Here is a 20,228-nt window from a genome sequence, read left to right as displayed (position 1 = left end):
AATATTAATTCATACTGGGAGATTAAAGTTACTTCAGGCAATGTCAGCAGGAAATGACCTCAAAAGCAGCCAAACGCAGGTGTTTTTATATTTGCATTGTTTAAAGAAAAGCATTTCTGCACAGTATGCAGAAGTGACTGGACATTTTCTTTTACAATTGCAAAAAGCACAGGTTACCAGAGCTAAGATTCAAGAGAAGTTATTGCTAACAATGAGATTTTCTTTAAACGGTGGCATTTACATGAATTTGCCACTGTTTTTCAAAAGTCAAACACAAGGAATATTACAGTACCAGCAGCTGATAGCTTCCTACTGGATTGAGGTTTGGATCATGTTCTTTGCTCCCAAGAGCCATCATCTACTCTTCAGCAACCCCAACAGAGGGATTTTTGGAAAATGCTATCAGAGCTGCTGGAGCCAATAGCTGAAATGCTGAAGAGAAGTAAGTAAATGGAAGACACCATGAAAGAACAACACCAACAGAGTCTTGTGTGCTGGGAAGCCTGGCACCACTTAATTTTTCTTTGCTACAATGCATTTTCCAAAACCAATTTCAGATGGAAAAGCATTAGATTTTTCTTTCCTTAAGTATCAGAACAATTCCCTTCTGCCTACTTACTCCTCCAGATATCTGGAGGGTCTATGGTTAAATGAGAGCCAGCCAATTTCTGGTGCTTTTAGGTTCAGCCTGCTTCAAACACAGGCTGATCATGGATAACCAACTGCAGAGTTCTGCTCCATCCCAGATAAAATGCACTAAGAACAGTGATGAGCACACTGAGCACTGCCCTGAGATCACTACTGAGCCAACATGGCTGCACTTTCCTGCTCAGACTCTCTGAATTCCAGGAGCTTTCCTGGCTGGAGCCTTTTGCCAGGCATGCCCTAGGCCAGCACTTTGTTGTTAGGACAAGCTCACACTCTGTACTTAGGAGCAGCAGGATACAGGCTGGCTCAGACATGAAATAGCTGTGCTTGAGCTGACGCTGAAAGCCTTTCTGAGTGCAGGGTGTTTTTAGATTATGGCTGGCAATTTTTTCCTCAGATTAGAGGAAGCAAGCCTGAACAGATGGATCATTTTTTTAATATTAGCAAGCACAGCATTGGCTCACATATCCTTGGGTCACATGTTTGAGGGGAGAGACCCCTGAGTATGTCTATTTTCTGCATAATCACAGGACCATTTCTATAGCAAATTGCTGGCTGTTGACCAATTAAATGACAAAATAGTGTTTAAAAATTAGAAGCCCCCAAGAAGCCCTATGAAGGTTTAGAATCTGTTGATATAAAAAAGTGTTAGACACTTTTCTTTGAGCATAGGCTTTGCACACAATGCAAAAATGCAGAAATCACTCATTTCCCCTCTGCATAATCAGTAAGGAGGCTGAAATGTAACTATTTAATTTCCTTATATGGCTTTCAATACTAAGAACCCCAAAAAAGTGCCAATTATTGAAAGTAATTTCTCCATACTTCATTGTAGAGTCCCATGCCCAAGCAACATTATGAAATTAAACACAAAGACTGATACTAGAAATGCCCAGGCAAGCACATGCCATCAGATCTGCAGTGGAGTTTTTTAAGCAAAGAGAGAAAGGGAGCAACTGCCTCCAAAGCCCAGAATGGATTTGTGTGTTTGGCAAAAGTCAGAACTTCAGATATTTTCCTCACTTACTATAACTCTGTAACAAAAGTAACGGTTCCCTAATAAAAGAGGGCAGGGTAAAATTGGCTTTGATTTTTCTGCCATGAAGTATACTTGTGGTAGTGATGCACACAATTGTGGTATCACTGCCAACAAAAAGCTGACTATAAAGTGGTTAACACAGACATAAATGAGGAGGACCAGGGCTCTTCATTTCTCAGCTACAAATCCCAGTTTTCTCTGGTGATTTTGCAGTTTCTCCAGCACCTGTCTTCAGTGCAGCACCACCTCCCATATTTTCTGCTTTGTTTTTCCATGCTACCTGTCAATAAGTCATGCAAGAGGGAGCAAGACAAAATCATCACTGGAAAAGGTGAGCCTTGGATGTTTATAATGTGCACCAAGTCTCAGGCAGACATACAGAGCATTGACAAAGGGAAAATGTGCTACTGTAGCCTTTCCTGGGAGTCCAGCTACAATTCCTTAGTCTTCCCCTATAATTTAATTAGGAACTGCCTGTGCTAGTGAGCAACTATTTTCAATTAGGCTCAGAGAACTCTTCATGATCATACCTTGGCATGTTTCTTCTTTAAGGCATTCAGCTCTTTCTGCTGTTTCTTTAAATGCTTTATATAAGCCTGAAAAAAGAGGAATTTTTCAATTTTTCTGTGACCATATTGACTTTAACCAGGTAAAATCCTGGCTACTTAAAAGAAAAAATTAGGAGCACGTCCTGAAAAGCTTGTGTGAACACTTACCTTCATTTGCTTTAAATCTTCTATCTTCACTTGAGGAATAAGGTCTATACCTGGAAAGGTATTGATACAGTTATCTAAAACTTCATACACTAGTATATCTCATATTTAAAATTTGAGTTTTATCACAGCAACCTACATTTAACTTAGCAATTAATTAATTAACATTTTTCACCACATTAAAAAATACTCACAGTTTGATGAGAAAACTATTCATCAATATATACCTAAGATACAGTAATTTCCCATGTTTCAATCAACTGCTTTGTGGAAAAAGAATTGAATCAATGAGTGCATTTTAATCTCTTACAATTCTGGACTGAAGTGTCAAAACACAGCAATCTAACAATTGAAAAAATTCCTTTTTGCAAACACAGCAAACCATTTATGAATATTAAAACAACTTCCGAATTTTGGCTGGAGATTGCTCTGGCACCACTTCTTCCAGTGGGGAGGTTTCTTGGGTAGGGTTCTACATGGCTACAAAACTGAGACTAGGTGTGTTTCTCCTCAGCTTAAAACACAGGAGGGAAAATTATCTTGCAGCCTGTGTGTTAATAAAAATAAAATTTGCATTTTGCTTAATACCAGGCTATGGGAAAAGGAGCAGAAGCGTGCCCCAAGACTAAATGAGAGTTAAAAATGAAGGCGAAACAGAAAACCAAAAGAAGTGAAAATTCTAATGAAATTTCAATCACACAAGACTAACAGTACTATGTAGATGAATGAAAATGTTTTGATCACTTTAATTGCAATGCAAACAAAACCTGATCTCATTTAATGTTTATGCTTTAATAAATGCCATGTGACATATTAAAGGCTTTTTAAAAACTACTAAGCACATCCTATGTGTAAGTGTTAATAAAAATGTCAATACAATGCCAGGAGAGTTGTAATTTTTAGGTTTTTCTGAGGTTTCACACAGAAATGTTTGCCTCTGTATAAATACACTGCAAATATATTTACAGTAATTTCACGATTATAAGCTGTATCTGATTATAAGATGCACGTCTGGGTGTCGGCAACTGTCTTGGGTTACAATACAGAGTGTGATAAAAGGTATCTATTCTATCACCATCTGTTGAGGGTGGGGGCAGTGATCCTTATCTCAATGGCAGATATTCTGCTAATGGGCCATCCATTGAAACCAGGCAGGGCATTGTTCTTTATCTTTTCACAACCCACCCTTCCTCCAGCCAGTCATTTTCTGCTAATGGCCATTGAGTCCCACTGTGGGACTGATAAAATTACTGCATCCCATTGGGAGTTGCTCCAGCCAGGGGGAAGAGCCCAACATTTCTTACCAAGATAAAAACAGAGCTTTTGGGACACTAAGGGAGCCCCTTTCTCCACTGGACTCCAGAGGAAAACCAGATTTCTCCACATCACCACTGGACCTCTGGAGGGAAACTGCACCTTGTACAGGAGCACTGCTCCAACTGAACCACATCTGTCACTGCAAGAGGACTGCAGCCATCATTTAATGGGACTGCTACCAACATCCTGCCTGACGGGGTGTCAGGTTGTATTCTGACTTTGTCAGGGTTTAGAGTTTGTTTCTTTGTAGTGCTGTATTTCTATTTTAATTTCCCTAGTAAAGAACTGTTATTCCTAATTCCCATATCTTTGCCTGAAAGCCCCTTTATTTCAAAATTATAATAATTTGGAGGGAGGGGGTTTACATTCTCCATTTCAAAGGGAAGTTCCTTCCTTTCTTAGCAGACACCTGTTCTCCAAACTAAAACAGCAACTTTTTGTTCTTTCTCCATACATAAGCCGCACCTGATTATAAGCTGCACTTCAGGTTCAAACCAAAATTTTAGTCAAAATGGTGCAGCTTATAATTGTGAAATTACTGTAGTTAATCGCTCTTAATAATGTCTGTGGATGATAAGATTTCCTTTGCCTTGAAAAGGACTTTCTGGCTTTTAAGGTGAATTTGACTGGAAAATGCTCAGACATTGTAAAAGGAAAAAAAGATGGGGGAAGCAAAGGTAGGCAATCTCCTCAGGGAATATGAATTTTTTCTTTTCTTAGAAGCATAAGACTCTGCTCAAGTATATGGTATCAACATTAGTCTAGTAAATGAGACAGGAGCAGATGTAGACACAGATAGAGGCTGAAGTTTTCAAAAACACAAGTGATTTAACTCTTACTGAAAATCTGAGACCAAAAAAACCCTGCATTTGAAAGCCTTCCCCATTTTGTTGCACAAATAATTTCGAATAACAAGAGGAGTTGTATGTTTTAACAGTGGTAGAATTATTCAGATCTTAGTAAATCATAGAGATAAGAAATATAAAATAAGGATCATTACATGGGATATAAAAATGAGCAGCTCTACTTTAACATATAAGTCAAAAATTGCAGTCAGAAGGGGTTAAAAACTAAAACTTCAGATTAAGAGCAGCCCTGCATCAGGCTGCTGGGTTTCTAAACAGAATTCCTCAGGATTTTATTTTAAAGCATTTACTACATAGAACCACTACATAGAACATTTCCTTAGCTGCCAGGTCTGACTCCACGGCCAGCAGTAATCAGCTGTCAACCCCAGCAAATTTCATGCTTAATTAATGCACAATAAAACTAACGCTTGTGCACCTTGGTCATGATACATGAAATATGAAAACCCTTCACTGCATAAAGTGACCTGGGGTTTAAACCAGGGAAGAACTGTTAAAAGAATTCAGGTGCCAGAGACAACTTCAAGCTTTGATTCATTGCCAAAAGTGGCTTCAAAGAAATGGAATTTGGGTTCTCAAGGGATCCCTTCGCAAGTGTGTACTCAACCACATGTGCTTAAATTTGAGAAGAGCCCTCTGTGCTCCTTTTCCCTCTGTCAATCCCTTTGGGGCAAGATGGATGAGTGAGTGAGCCACATTCTAATTCTTGTGGCCCATTAACAGAAATACTTATTGTCTTTCATTCAGCTGTACAAATTTGTTTTCTCACTTAATCTTCATTACCTGTGATGATATGGGAGAAACAAATAATCCCATTTGATTGTATAAAATGACTTTGTAGAGACGGTGATGAGTTAGGAAAAAATACTTATTCACTTATAAATGAGCACATTTAATTTTTTTTTTTTACAATAAACATGCCATTTCCATAATCACTATTCAGAGTAAAACCACACTGTGAAAACATTTCTAATTGTTGGGAAATCTCTACAGAATCCAGTGAATTCTAAACACCTTTAATTATTTAAATCTGCAACCCTGCCAAGGGATTTGTGAGGGGAGAAAAAAAGCAGAAGAGTTTCTGTGGACTATGCCAGATAATAGTCACTCCTATTGGCATTCCTCCAGGAATCTTTACTAGTAAACTATTCCCAGAGTCATGCACGTTATGTGTATAATATACACACATATATAAAAAATATATAGCTGTATACTAAAGGTACACAGCTACACAAAGAGGTCACTTTGTGAAATAAAGATGTGCTACTTTTATACAATCATTTTAGTAATACACAAAATCATTTGCAATTAGACAAAGACAACTCCCAATGGCAAAATGATAAGAATGGATATAACTCCAAAATAAAACTTGAGTAATGAGTGTTCCTCTGTGACTCTCTGAATCACTTCAGAACAGAGAGAGTGATTTTTGGGTACCTTTCTTAGCATCAGTGCCGGACCCAAAGCCTGCAGTGGTGCTTGGTCGAAGCTCAGAGCTGCTCTGAGGTGTTACATTGGCTTTGGGATTATTGGCTTTTCCTTTTCTGTCATTCTTTGAAGTGTCATTTGGTACATCAGCTATATCACTCTGAAAGAAACATCACAAGAAATTGATTGTTCTTTTACCTGTAGTGTAAAAAGTTGGGATAATTTCTGAACTGGCTTACTTTAAACATAATAAAATTGCAACATCTTGTCAAACAACACTATGGTAAAGCATTTGTAACCTATTTCAAATAGCTACTTACTAAAATACAACTCCATCCCCATTTATTAAAAATCTCTCCTCCTAAAGGATGTATTACTGTGATCCATGAAAAGCCAGTGAGTATTTCAGTAAATGACATAAGCCAGACAAAGAAGCTTGTATTTGAAAATGAGAAATGATAAGGTGCATTGATTGGAGAAGGACCAGTTTACTGTAAATAAAGAACACAGCATGGACATAAGCAGGTTGTGTTTGTCATTGATTCCACTTACAGTTTCAATACCCATAGCTCTCATTTGGTCTGCTCTTTTTTCTGTGATAGACAAAAATTTCTTTGGATCTGATAAAGCATCCACGATATCTGTAAGAAAAAAAAATCAACTTTTTGTGAGCTTTGGAGGCATCTGGAAATTAGTATTTTACAAAAGCTTTATTCTATCCCTGTTATTATAAGACATGGCTTGCAACATGAGTCCAGCTTTCTGTGGTGAATTTGGCAGGACTGGAAGTGCTTATTTCCACAGCACCTGAAACATGGAACAATTCCTAATGTACCAAGGTGTGGTATTAATCCAGGTACCTTATTTAGGAAAAACCCAGAATGCTTTAACTTCTTCCCAGTTAATGACTGCAGAATTTGAGACCAGGGTGGGATCTCCTGAGCCACAAAGCACTAACTTTGTCCCTTGGTTGAGGGGTGCTGACTGCCTTGGGACTGTGGAGAATTGCAGAAAATGCCATTGTATTTCCTAGCTAAAGAGCAGTTTCAGGTGGATTAAAGCAATCAGGCAAATCTGTTCTCAGTAGCCTTTGTGATAGTCCATGTCTGGGACATGAGAGGCTGTGAAATTACTTTTCTAAGAATGACCAACATCTGACTCTTGCACATGACACAGTACCACCAGTGGTATCACAGCCTGGCTTGTGAATTGATTATTGAATTACTGAGTCTGTTTTCCATAAGCAGTGATAAATGTGCAAGCATAGGTATAAAAGATGACAAAGTCCCAGGAATTTTATACCTGCGTATCAAATAACCTCTTTCTGTGTTCAACTCCAACAGTCAAAAAAAGGTCAAAATATCCAACCCATCAAAAGGTTTGGCAAGAAAGTTCTTGTTCAAAGTAAGGGCTGGGCTGTATCATCTCCCTCCCAACCTGAGTTGTTCTGTGGAATGTTCCTCAGAAGCCAGAGCACAGACAGGTCTCCAATTCCCACAAAAGTTGTATTAAACACTTAGCATTACCCTTGAGATCTGTTTATCTACAAAAACAGGTCATCTCCAATAACTGCTGTGACCCATTGATGTCTTCTGAAAATTATTTCACATACACAAAAGCCATGTAGAATGTATTTTTAGCCATGGCAATGGATTGTGGCTCAGCACCCACTGTTTCTCCTCTCTCTACCTCATTAAAGATGTCTTTTTTGTCCTTGGCACACACTTTTCAATGAAAACTCAGTGCTACCCTGCCAGCACGATGCGTCACTTCAAAATTGAACCTGATTATCACGAGCTTCTAGGTAAAAATGACTAATGTGTTTGGGAGAGCAGGATCTCTGTGGATTGTGTAAGGAACCACACAAGCACATCACCAAAGGCTCAGCACTTCTGAGGGGGAGGTGACTCATCCCTGCCTCTCACGTTGTCATTTGTCCTCTGCTTGTGCTCCCCTTTCTCCCCAGGGAGGTGAGCTGGCAGTGGGGAGCAGCATTTTGAGGGAGAACTGCAATTAAAGATAAAACTCAGAATCACAGGAAGAGGACATTACACAGGGCACCAACCACTAACCTAAGCAGCCAGACTTACTCACTACAGATTTCTATAATAGAAGGTTCTCTTTGGAGAATGCTGCTTCATTTGCATCAATTTGTGCCATTATTGTGGTTTTATTGGGAACAGAGGGGCTGATGCAAATAAGAAATTACAAAGCTATAAAATAAAAAAAGAAAAACATGTATCTTTTAAAGCCTACAATGCATCACCCATTTGAGTTATTATTCAGGGCACATTTTAAAATCTTACTCATACAGGTTAAAAACACAAAAAAGAAAGAAAAAAGAAAGTAGGCAGCTACTGACTTGAGCTCTACCTTCCTACAGGTTTGCTAAAACAACCATGGAGATCCTAATGATAGCTCCTAAAACAATGAGAAGTTCACTGCAGATGATAAGTAATTAAAAAACACATGCCAGCAGAATAGTAATGATTCCACCTGAGTGTCAGAAGTTATTTCCCAGTTGTTCATCATGCTGCTGTTCTATATCAACAAGGAAAATACATGAGGCACATCCAGCCTATCTGGGAAGGGAGAGGAGAACTGTAATTGAACTCATTTAGTTCCTGTTAATGTGGAGTCTGTTTTTGCCTCTGCTGATAGTAAACTACAACAACCAGTCTTCCTGTTCTAGTAGCACTTTACCGTAACAACATTGTTACTTAGGGGTAGCAGTATTTTCCTATCTCTGTTAAATAAATCATCTACAGCACTGCTGACAGTGTAGAACACAATTTGCAAATTCTAAACTGGCGTTGAAATTCTCTTTGAGAAACAAGTCTCCTTACGGCTCCAGCACACTAAGCAGCTCAAGCCACATTGAACTCAGTCCTAAATTTAAATTCTATTCTTAGAAAAAGTCTGGTATCATAAAACATCAATCCCAAATCAGAAGCATGTCCTTAGTTGAGAAAAGACTTTAACTGAGTCATTTACTGGCAAAAGCTTCAGTTCAGGTAAGAATTAAAGGACACACTTAAACATGTCTCTTAGATTGATGGTTCAATCACCCTTGAGAATCTCAAGTTTAAGCATAGGCATACATTTCTCTTGAGACAAAGTCCCTGCAGTTAAATACTGGGATGAAACATGGTGCATAATAGCATGGTGGTGCTCCAAGGCCTGGGGCAAAACTCCACAAACTGAGTAGCCAGAAACCGGATTCCACATGTGATCAACACAAATGCTTCTGTAACACTTTCTTTCTATCAAATATTGTTACTGAAGTCTCAGCCTGTTAATTTTTTTAAGTCTGGATAAGCACCAGCAAACACAGACTTGAAGACAGGTTAGGTCAACCTTCCCTTCCTCCAGTTTCTACTATGGAAATCACACTCAGAGAAGTGCAGCCATTCTTTGCATGGCAGAAGGTTTGAAATAAGTTTTGTGAAGAGAAGAAGCATTGGTTTGATGAATAATCTTTCACCAGTAACCCCTAAGGTAATTGCTGCAGAATCAGAGCACCAACATTTTGTGTAATTCCTATTTTACAGTTTCAAATGGTTTATGCATTGTCCTATGTACAAGCAAATTTCATCTGGGGTGAAGAAGCCTTTTCCCTCAGTGGGAACTCAGGCATCACACTGATTTTAGTGGAGTAATGATAATTCTCTCAATTAATTATTGTTCCCACACATACATGGCAATTTGCCACTGCTCAGCATAAATGACCACAGCTCTGCCAACCTGATCATGGAAATGGCTCACATTAAAAAAACTTCCCTAAGAACCCAAAAACAATTAAAACACAGTAAAACCATGTAAAATTGGGATAGACAAATGTAGAGGTTCTGGATGCTGTATGCGGTAATATTCCCAAGAATATAGAATTAGCTATATTTAAAGAAATAAATATATTTCTTTTGTAAAGCATGTATTTTTTATACTTATAGGCCAACCAGTATAGACAAAGTACATCCCAACCTTACAGATGTTTATGTTAGACAATATGTAGTAATAAAAAAAAAGACTCTTTCTGAATAGTCAACACAGAAAAAAAAATTGAGCTAAGTAGTAGTAGCTTATTTTCCACTTTATTTTGTCGTTTAGTAGATACACGCTTTTATCATTAACACTGAGGCAGGCACTTGGTCAGAAAGCAGATTTCTTAACTCAATATCCAGAGATCCCAAGAAATTAAGGTACTGAATCTTTCCACCCTCCAGCACTGTGTGTGTGCTCTGGCTGGCACAGTGACACTGAAGCACTTCAGGACTTGCACACCAACACACAAGAGCTAACAGCACACCGAGACAAAGGCTTATCTCACCTCCAAAACCATCAGGCACGTAAGTTTTAAGCACAATGTTGCAGAAAACCGTGGGAAGAGAGAGTGGTTTGTTGCCCTCATTCCGAAGGGAAATGTGTCTGTAACCTGCTTGCAGCCCATCCAGAGGCAGGATTCTCTGACCAATCAGCTTATTATTGTCATCATACACTGCTATTCTCAGGACAGCAAGATCAGGAAGGATAACCTGGAAAACCACAAAATGCAGACATTCAATGACATTGATACAGTGACTCCCTCCCCACCACCCATGTGCAAACTTTGGATGCCAGAAACTGCCATCGCTGTAAGATCAGGTCATTCCCTGGAAAACCCCAGTTTTCAAAATTAATCTTTCCTAGAAAAGCTTTTTTCACCCTAAATAAGGGGTAGATTTCGGATTATGTAAATCCTGCAGCTCACAGTTACACCAGCTAAATATTTAACATGTTTATTTTTCATTACTGAAGACTGGTGCCAGTGATAAGAAGGCAGGTAAATACTGCATGGGAAATGACAGATAGAGCAGCAATCAAAGGGCAGGTAGTGCTGGATCAGGAGGAATTATGACAGAAAGATGGCATTTGGGATGCATCCAAAAGGGCAGGGAGAGTGCAAGCACAGGCTGATGGGATGTCTGAGCTGCTGAAGTGCTGTGCTGCCAGCAGAGGTGGGTGTGCTGCACTCAGGACATGGGGGCTCAAGGCAAGCACAGGGAGCAGGGATGCTGCAGCCTCCTGCATCTGTCAGTCCCCACCTGGGCTGGCCAGGACAGGAACAAAGAGATCCCCTGCCCTTCCTGGAGCAGAGGTGCTGCCTCTGTGCATGGAGCAGTGAGGAGGAGACAGACTGACAGAGGTGCAGCTCCTCTGCCAGCCCATCTCAACCATACACTGGGAAAGATTTCCCACTCCTTCCTACCTGGTGCTATTCACCAGTGCCTGTGGGATAAAAGGGAAGACCTCAGTAAATTGTGTCTGCTTTCTCCCCTGCACTTTCCCACTGCCACTTCCACTTTCAGTCCGGGGCACAAAATAAAAGCTGCTTTTGGTCTCTGAACCCATGTGAACAGTTCGTGGATATCCTGCTCTACTCAACTACAGCTTAGTACTCCCAGCACAGGTCACCACCAGCACTTACTCCCTCCTCCCCTTACACAACAGAGGGACAACACAGAACCCAGATTAGAATGACTGAAACTTTATTTTAATTAAAATGAAAACGAGAGAACATGACAGAAGAACAATGAAACACAGTACCTGAGAACTGAGTAGGGTTAAACATCAGCCTGAGGAGAACACTGCAGCCCAAACAGGGCAGGTAAGATCTCTCCCCTACAGGTCACAAATCTTTCATTACATGATGGTCTTTGACACAGATTTGCCAGGGAGCAGAAGTGGGGGCTAAATTTATTGTTTCATCTCCATTAATTTGTATCCTGGTAGGCAATTCCAACCTCTCATGATGTTCTAGCACTGTGCACCCCATGCCTTCAGTATCTCCAACTAGAAGAATCCTTCCTGCTGTGCTCCTGCCACTCCCTGCTTGATCTTCAGTGTATGCTGATTACATTGCTAAGCTATGATAAGATGAAGTGAATTAAAATATGAGGTGAAGAAAAATAATCTCTTGGCTGACCTAAGAGCTCAAGAGAATGTGTGACCATGGGATTGCTCTCTGAAGAGTAGTGATGAGAAATACTGCCCTCAGCCTCTGTACCCATGTCCCAACACACAGGCTGCACGTGCACCCTGGCATTTATGGCCCTTTTGATGTAAGAAATCAGACAGCAGCAGATGCTGCTCACATGGCCAGCAAGCCATGGGCAGCAGAATTGCTTGTACATAAGCATCTCCCTGTGTCTCCTCACACAGAGAAAAGCACTTGAAGTCACATTCATTTCAGAATATGAGTTCAGAAAAAACTCTTGCATCAACTAAATTTCTATTAAAAACTGGTTATGCTGTTAGGAAAGCAGATTAAGTGTGTAATATACCCAAGTGTGAAGAGTTATCACCACTCAGCAAAGTCTGAACTTTGGAATAAAATTCTGAACTCTGGAATAAAAGAGCAACAATTTTTCATGACAACAAAACAGGTGTAAGCAAAACAGATGTTATCAAAGACAGCACTGTAACACATGTAGTCTGGATGAAACTCCAGGCAACAGAAGAAAAATAAAATAAATATATATATATGTATCATATATATATAAAGACTGAGAGATAAAAACTGAGCACGGACAAATGGTCTCTCTCTTTAAATCCCCCATGCCAAGAAAAAAAGGGTTAATTTTCTTTTGGTATTGAAAAAAAAATAAAGAAAAAGGTACATGATGCACATGGACTACTGAAGGAGGGAGCTGGCAACAGGCCTGAGGAACACAGCACCCTTTCAACTTTTCCATGTAATGACATTGACCTTAGCTTTGGATGCAGCATCTCACCTGCCCTCTGGGCTGAAGGAACAGTGCAAGATAGCAGCCACTGCCAGGGCAGGGAAGAAGAAATCTCCAGGGAATGATGGTGTCCACCAGCGGGGCTCATTCTGAGCAGACTGCATACCTTGAACACAGGCATGGTCACAGAGGAGGTGGCTACCTCCAAGTGGGAGGAGGAAGCAAAGGGGAGGAAAAAGCCAAATGGAAACAAAAACAACAACAAAAATATTCATGTGATAGCTACAGAGGTTATCCATTAGAAAAATAAAACCAAAGCAAAAATAAAAAAAAACAAAAACCAAAACAAACCAAAACCAAGCAGCCTCCTGAAAGCTGATTTCAGCTTTACATTGCTTACTGCAGTAAACAGGCGCCCTACAAACCCTTTTCCATGGGAGTGCTCATCCATCTGTGTGAGCAGTCAGGCTGAATCAGGGAAGGTTGGCTCAGGAGGGCAGGGAAGCTCATGGGCACAAGCACAGCATAAACTGTGCTTTGCAGGGATCCCACATCCTACCTTCCTGAAGACAAAAGACTCCTCGTTGTAAACAGGGTTCAGGCCGTTGTTCATCACCATGCGCGTGCGGAACTCCTTGCGGATCGTGTCCGTGGGCAGCCCGTACATATCCACCTCCACGTATGTCCCAATCTTCTTGTCTGACAAGAACTGGCCAGAAATCACCTGCAACAAAGCAACAGAGTGAGGAAAAGCAATACAAAGTAAAGATAAAGAAATATCTTTACCAGAAATAGTGGTCATTTTTTACTGACATCACTCTGGAAAAATGGTTTCTAGCTGACAGATGTGTTTACCTCCTCATATGACAATGGTTTCAAATTGCACCTCTTTAGAAAAGTTTTTGTGATCAGACATATAAATAAAACCTTCACCTGAAATGATTGTGCTATGGTATTACCAGTTTTCAGTCTTCCCAACCAGCCAGATGCATTCAGTGAGTGGAACTAAATGGAACAACCAGAGTTGGCACTGCTACTCCACAACTTCAAACATTCTGTTCAGAAGTACTTTCTTCCATGACAGCAAGAGGTGAAAGGAAACTACTGCTCTGCTTTCACTTAGGTTTGAAACTAATCACGTGTCAGTCTGACTCCATATTGTGTGTCTGGAAAGTGCAGGATGCTTAAAAAGTGAAAAAATCAAAAAATCCACACAATTCCTCTGTACCATTATATATATATGAAGGTTTGTGGTCATTTCAAGTCAAGATTAATCCAGCTACAGCAGGAAAAATTTTATTTCATCAAGATGATCTATTACTTAAAAACACAGCTCATTTTTTCATTACTACAATCAAGGAGGGAAGAAAAAACCTGATACATTATTTCACAGACTTAAGCTTATTCCAAATCCTTTTGTTTCCATGACCTAACATCCTTCCAGGGAACACTCTGGATAATAGATCTGAAAAGTTATGTGGCTGAGGGGTATCATTGCTAGCTTTTGCTCCTCTCAACTTCTTAATTACAAAATTTGTATGGAATTTTATACTAGTTTTAATCACAAAAGAAAAGTAACTGTCAAAATACATGACCTAGGAACTATCTGATCCCACTTCCTTCTCGGAGGGACTGTGCTTTGATTACCATTTAAGAAAACAACATTAATAAACGTGTTTATTCTTCTAGAGGTGCAAATAGAACTGAACTAAGTTCTAGAATGCATAAGGAATGCCTGGCCAGCAATGGTGTGAAATTTAAATGTAAAATGCTAGATGAAAGCTCAAGTCTTTTGCTCACAAAACAGGTTTTACAATTGTCAGCCTCTTTCCAGAGCCTGGGACCTAACCGTGCTTTAGAATTACAATAGGAGTTTTATGGACTTTGTTACTCATAGATAACTCCAAAGTAAGGGCCTGCCTCACATCAACCATTTTTCTCTAGTAATTTTGAAAACATCCTGTTCATGAGTGCCCAGATTCCTCCCTGCTCCGTGGTGACAAGTGATGTAAAATTTCATACTGTGCATGGGAATGAACTTCACTGCTTTTTCCATTTGTGTGGACTCATGTATTTCAAAAAGACCATGAAGGCTGTTGGAATGTGGAAATGTGTACTAACACATTATTTCTAATTCTATCATATTCTACTCAGATCAAGCAAACAAAGGCATTTTAGACAACCAAAGAAAAAAAAAATTAAAAAAGGAAACAATTTGCTGAAATCTACCCATTTACTGGACATTTACTGTATATATGCTATATATGTATACTGTATGTATATATATATATATATATATATGCTATATCTGGCGATTTTAAAAGTCCTTTTGGATGTGATGCCAGCTGTCTGTTGCTGTTTTACCTGCACAGAACACGTTGCAGCAATAACACCATCTACAGGAGTTTCAGAGAACGGGTCAAACGTCCTGTCTGGTCGTCGCATGAAATCTGGCTTTAGTAAATACCTTATTTCAAGGGAAAAAAAAAAAAAAAAAGGGAAAATTATTCTTGATTGGAAATTAAAATTGTATTAAATACATATGAAATAGATGTTCTGCCTCTCTTACATCACTGCAAAATACAGACTCATTCCAGCTGCAAGTGTGAGGAAGTAAAGAAAGTATTACAGTTGTCTGGAACACAAATATTAATTTTCATTTTTAATTACCAGCTACTGAGAGATGAAATCAATCTGGGATTTTAAGATAAAAATAAGTGTAATATAAGCAAGGACATTTCAAAACAGCTGAAAAATACAGCTCAAATATACAGGGAGTTACCATATAATAAAACACAGATGCTCTCATTTGTTTTAATACTTTAACACTTTGGAAGAGCACAGAGGGATTTTTCAATTCTATTTTTCCAAATGAAGCAGCTCCTTAGAGTTCAAGGCTCATACACTAAATTTCAACTTGAAGCTAATTTTTTCATTGTGGTTATGAAACCTTAGGGGAAACAACTGATAATGTCAGTGCTGACAGATTGTTAATTATAGCAGCATGAAAGGTATCACCACAATAACACTCACAATACCTCCCTGAGGACCTCACACTGGATCAACATATCAATGAAGCCAATATGTGCTCTGATGCACTGAAACCCAAGGATTCTGCTCTCAAAATGAAGCAGCAGTTAATCACTGCAGAAAGGTTGCACATTACAGACATTCTCTTCCATTGATGGAAGAAAATGTGGAACTAGAAAATTCTTGCTAATTCTGCAATCCTGACAAAGCTGCTAGAAGATTAATTTTTATTCACCCTTAGTCTGTCTAGTGAATCAGTAGCACACAATATTATAAAGGTCTAGACATATTATTATTAAAGGTCTAGAAAAAATTTAAAGATTAAAAAAATGATCGAAAAATTCCAGTGGAAAGAATGTCAATGTTTTCACAATTTTTAAATAACATGGTCTTTGTTTGAAAGTAATATTACTCCTTTTTCTTCCATTAAAAATGTTTTTCTTCCATTAGAAAAGTGATTTCTTAATATTTCATTAATTTAAAGTAGGTTGGGGCAGAAGGGAACTAATGATCCTTAGTCTCTCTTTCCAGCCCACTGAAATAAAAAAATGCTGAAATGATCTTGTTTTATCACCATGAAAGCTGCAAGTCTGAGAAAAGAGGAGCACAGGCAGAAGAAAAATGTTCACTCTTTTATTTCCTTTCTGTCACCAAAACACCACCACATTTACAATGTAGATCAAAATATTACCAAGCATTACTGCTACATTATTATCAAAAAACTGATGTAAGAATCCAGGAATTTAGTTGATAATTTTGCCTGTCCTTCAGAGAATTTGGCAAAAATAAGCAGGTACTCTTTTACTAAGCTGGTGGGTCCAACATGAAAGGAACCAAACTCTGCCATAAGAAAGCTTTGGTCTTCTTCTTGTTATTTTGACTGAAATTACAGAGACTGCACCTCTGTCAAAGCCAAGAGGCTCTTTTGGAATGCACAACTGCAAGGCATGGAATGGCCAAGCACTGTGTGCCTATTCTGCAAATGAGGAATTTACCAAGCTCCATCTACTCAGATTTTCTTTCTGAATAGGATCTGCAGTAGTAAAAGAGTAGTTCCTTCACAGGAAGAGTTTGCAGATTCTAATGTGTTTCTGGACACATTTCCTGTGATTCATTAAACTCCTTTTCTCCTGGTGCTAATGATCAGTCTATCCTATTAAGGTCTGGGCTCAACATTTGAGAACAATCTATCGGCATCACTTGAACATCTTTGTCATGCAAAAATCATGAGCAAGAACTTAGATGAAACAATTCCCTGTGAAATCTGTGTTCCAATTAAGAGTACACAGATTAAAAATATGTTCCCTATGTATTCAGATTCCATGTGTCCAGGTAAATTAGGCAATTCTGTGAACTGTGCAATGAATCTCCATTCTGAGGCAGATCTTCAAAGAAAGGCTGACAACAGAAGGTGGAGATGTATTTCAATAACTGTGTAAAATATTCATGAACTTCATAATATGAACACAAAGTCTCTTCAATCTCATTTAAAAACTGAGCACAATTAAAAGCATATTCATTAGAATACCTCCTTATGGGGGATAAATTCTCCCTGAACTCTTCATCTAGCATCCCATTTTCCTTTTGTAACACATAATTCATAGTGACAAAATTTTATTACAAGCTTAGTAAGGGACTCTGATACACAGTGACAACAGTTTAAATCATATCACTCACCCGCATGATCCATTGTACTCAAATTTTCCTTGATTCAACTGCATTGCTAAATCTGCCAAGAGAGAAAATTTACTAACTTTCCTGCTGAGTAATGCAAATCATGAACTAGATCAGAAAATAAGACTGTTTTTCCAGAATAATAAGTTTAAATAAAAATTTAATTTAACGCATATAAACCCCATATCTAAGAAATAAAATAAGCAACAGGAAAACTTCATATTTTTTCACAGGAGGAACAGCTTTACCAAGCACACTGAAGTCCTTGCTGTGCTTAGGAAACAGTCCTTCCCTGAATTCAAACACACTTGGCAGGCAGGGAAGTAACAACTGTGGACATTTTAAGTGCCTGGGATGAGATTTCCAACTTTTAGTATCTACAGCACAGATGTCTCCATTTCTGCAGCCCAATTTGAATAACAGGGGGATACAGGAACTTTAACAGTGAAAAGATCCTCAGAATAAAAAATATGCTAGAAGAGACATCCTTGAAGAATGTATTCTGTCAAACGACAAGTACCTCTGATGGAGCTGTCTGTAGCCTGATGTTTTAAAAAAAGTAAGATGCATATCCCCCTAGTTTTCTGTGGACTTAGTTGAATAAAATACCACACAAAGAAACCACAGAGACCACAGCAGCATTGCTTAGTTTCAACATTTAAAAGCATGTGAGTTTTAGTGAGTGCATTGTTACAGCACTTGTATAGAAAGACCTATCATTAATATGTAACAACCTCCCTCTCATCCAACCCTCCCTAGAACTTTGTAAAAAATGAAATCTTTTCCTGCAGGTTTCTACTTAAATGAGAATATAATCTCCTGGTTTAGTAACAAAACAGGTATTTCTCTTTCCCCACTATACCTTCAAATGGGACAAAACCTGTTCTGTTGGTGCTCTGATATACAAAATACAAGACTGTCATATGCCCACACCAGTTATTGCTGGAGTTACTGGGCAGTTGTAACTTTTACTTCCTCAATCATCTTCATCTTGACAGCACAGCTGGATCACAGAAAAGGAATACAGGAAAGCTGCTCACTTCCACTTAGACACTTACTACTCTCAATTTGCAATATAAAGGGGTTGGGAAGGACATGCAGTGGGCAGAGGTAGTGCTGGGAGCAGATTTCTGATTTGCACATTTTTGCAGATTTGTATTTCTGCTCCAGCCTCCCTGTCTTGTCCAGTGGAGTGCTCTACAAGCAGTGTATTCCAGTGCATCCTTTCTCCTGCTTCCTCAGCTGGTGAAACTGGGGCACAGCTTTGCAGGACAGAACTCAGGGGATGACCATGAGGATTGTCTGCAGTACCAAAGACAATGTTCAGGGAGGGAGAAGCAAGCACAAAAGCACTGCCACAGTCAGAAAAGGGCAATGGGAAATGGGTCTGTTATATATACAACTGAGGACATTCCTAGATAAATTTAAAAATCCAATCAAAACAACAGTAGCCTGACCTGCTATATCCACACCTTCACTGAACAGGAACAATGCAGCTCCTCTCAGATCACTCTGTGGAGAGGCATTTCCATTCCCTGGCATCATTCTCTCAGCTGGGATCTCAGACTCCATTCTCTGCTGCTGAGCATATGACTCCTAACACTTCACAATAACTGGTCTAGAAATGCATTTGTCACACAGTCATTACTTTTTACCATCTTAATCTGTCCACTCCATCTTTGCTTTGCAGACATGCATCCAACCATGCCAGAGCTGTGTAGTGTGCAACCACTGATTTCCCTGTAATTAACACTTTTTATTAATAAAAACCATTTTTGTGAGAAGATGTAGTTCTCCATTATTTTTCCATAAAAAAGGAGTGCATTTTCCTTCTGTGCATGGCCTTTTTTTATTGCTCCTTGTCTTACGCTTCTATAATTCCACCCCGCTGTATTATTTAGCCATATGTCTGTTTTCTCAAAAAATGCCAGAAGCAAATCCATGGCATCTGCTTGAGAGTTACTGCCCAAGCCATTCTTTAGGACTGAGGTTCACTGGTCATTGCTGCCTACCTGGGGTCTGATAGTTCAGTGAGACCATCTGGCAGCCAGCGTTCCAGAAAATTTGAGGCATGTAATTACTGGAATCCACACGGCCTCCCTTTGGGTATATCCGACTCATTTGTCGTTTATTATAACTATGGAATTCATCAAGGAAAATGAAACAAAAACATCACAGAAATGTAGAGTCATGTCCTGGTATCTTCAGTATCTCAACATCAAAGTGTGTTTTGATGCTGATGTCACTATTTCTCCTTCCACGAGGTATTCCCCCTTTTCCTTTCTAAATCTAGAAAGGTGCACTAGTTTATTTGAGGATTGGTAGAAAAGTGGGATGAGGAGATGAAAGGATACTTCACAAACTCAATGGCATGAGTCTTCAAATACCCTAGTCCGACTGATTCATTGAAAGAGGACATGTTGTGGTGAATATTACGTTCTAGAAAGAAAAAACAAGACAATTTATAACACCTCTGTAATGACGAATCACAACTCAAAACCATGCACTATAACAGCAGGACACAGTAATTTTTGGTCTCTTTCCTCATTATCTATTACTCACAGAATCAAATTATAGTGATAAGAAATTTCATAGAATCAAATTACAGTGATGAGGAATTTCATAGTATTTCTGACTCGCTGTTCCTTTTTACTCCTTGGGAAATCAACAGAATTTTCATTTTTTGTTTAGGACAATATTGTTATTCAGAGCCTGTGTTGTATGGTAGATAAGGCAAACCAATATGATAAATTTTCTGGTGTGCGTATCAGCTCACTGCTGACCACTGTGA

General features: G+C 39.0%; 1 protein-coding gene across 5 annotated transcripts in view; it reads right to left on the bottom strand.

Annotated features, from left to right (window-relative positions):
* Positions 1–20,228, bottom strand: part of PLCB4 (phospholipase C beta 4) — a 190,076-nt gene that overhangs the window by 24,896 nt on the left and 144,952 nt on the right. For all 5 annotated transcript variants that reach the window (XM_033054226.2, XM_033054225.2, XM_033054228.2 and 2 more), the window contains 10 exons: positions 19,792–19,876; positions 19,450–19,574; positions 17,441–17,492; positions 15,098–15,200; positions 13,293–13,457; positions 10,339–10,543; positions 6,564–6,652; positions 6,021–6,171; positions 2,404–2,453; positions 2,218–2,283 (listed from right to left, as the gene is read on the bottom strand). In XM_033054226.2, the coding sequence (XP_032910117.1) occupies positions 2,218–2,283; positions 2,404–2,453; positions 6,021–6,171; positions 6,564–6,652; positions 10,339–10,543; positions 13,293–13,457; positions 15,098–15,200; positions 17,441–17,492; positions 19,450–19,574; positions 19,792–19,876 (1,091 nt within the window). The remainder of the gene's footprint in view (positions 1–2,217; positions 2,284–2,403; positions 2,454–6,020; positions 6,172–6,563; positions 6,653–10,338; positions 10,544–13,292; positions 13,458–15,097; positions 15,201–17,440; positions 17,493–19,449; positions 19,575–19,791; positions 19,877–20,228) is intronic.

This window comes from Catharus ustulatus, chromosome 3 (genome assembly GCF_009819885.2).
Source record: "Catharus ustulatus isolate bCatUst1 chromosome 3, bCatUst1.pri.v2, whole genome shotgun sequence".
Taxonomy (NCBI): domain Eukaryota; kingdom Metazoa; phylum Chordata; class Aves; order Passeriformes; family Turdidae; genus Catharus; species Catharus ustulatus.
This window is presented reverse-complemented; position numbering and strand designations above follow the sequence as displayed.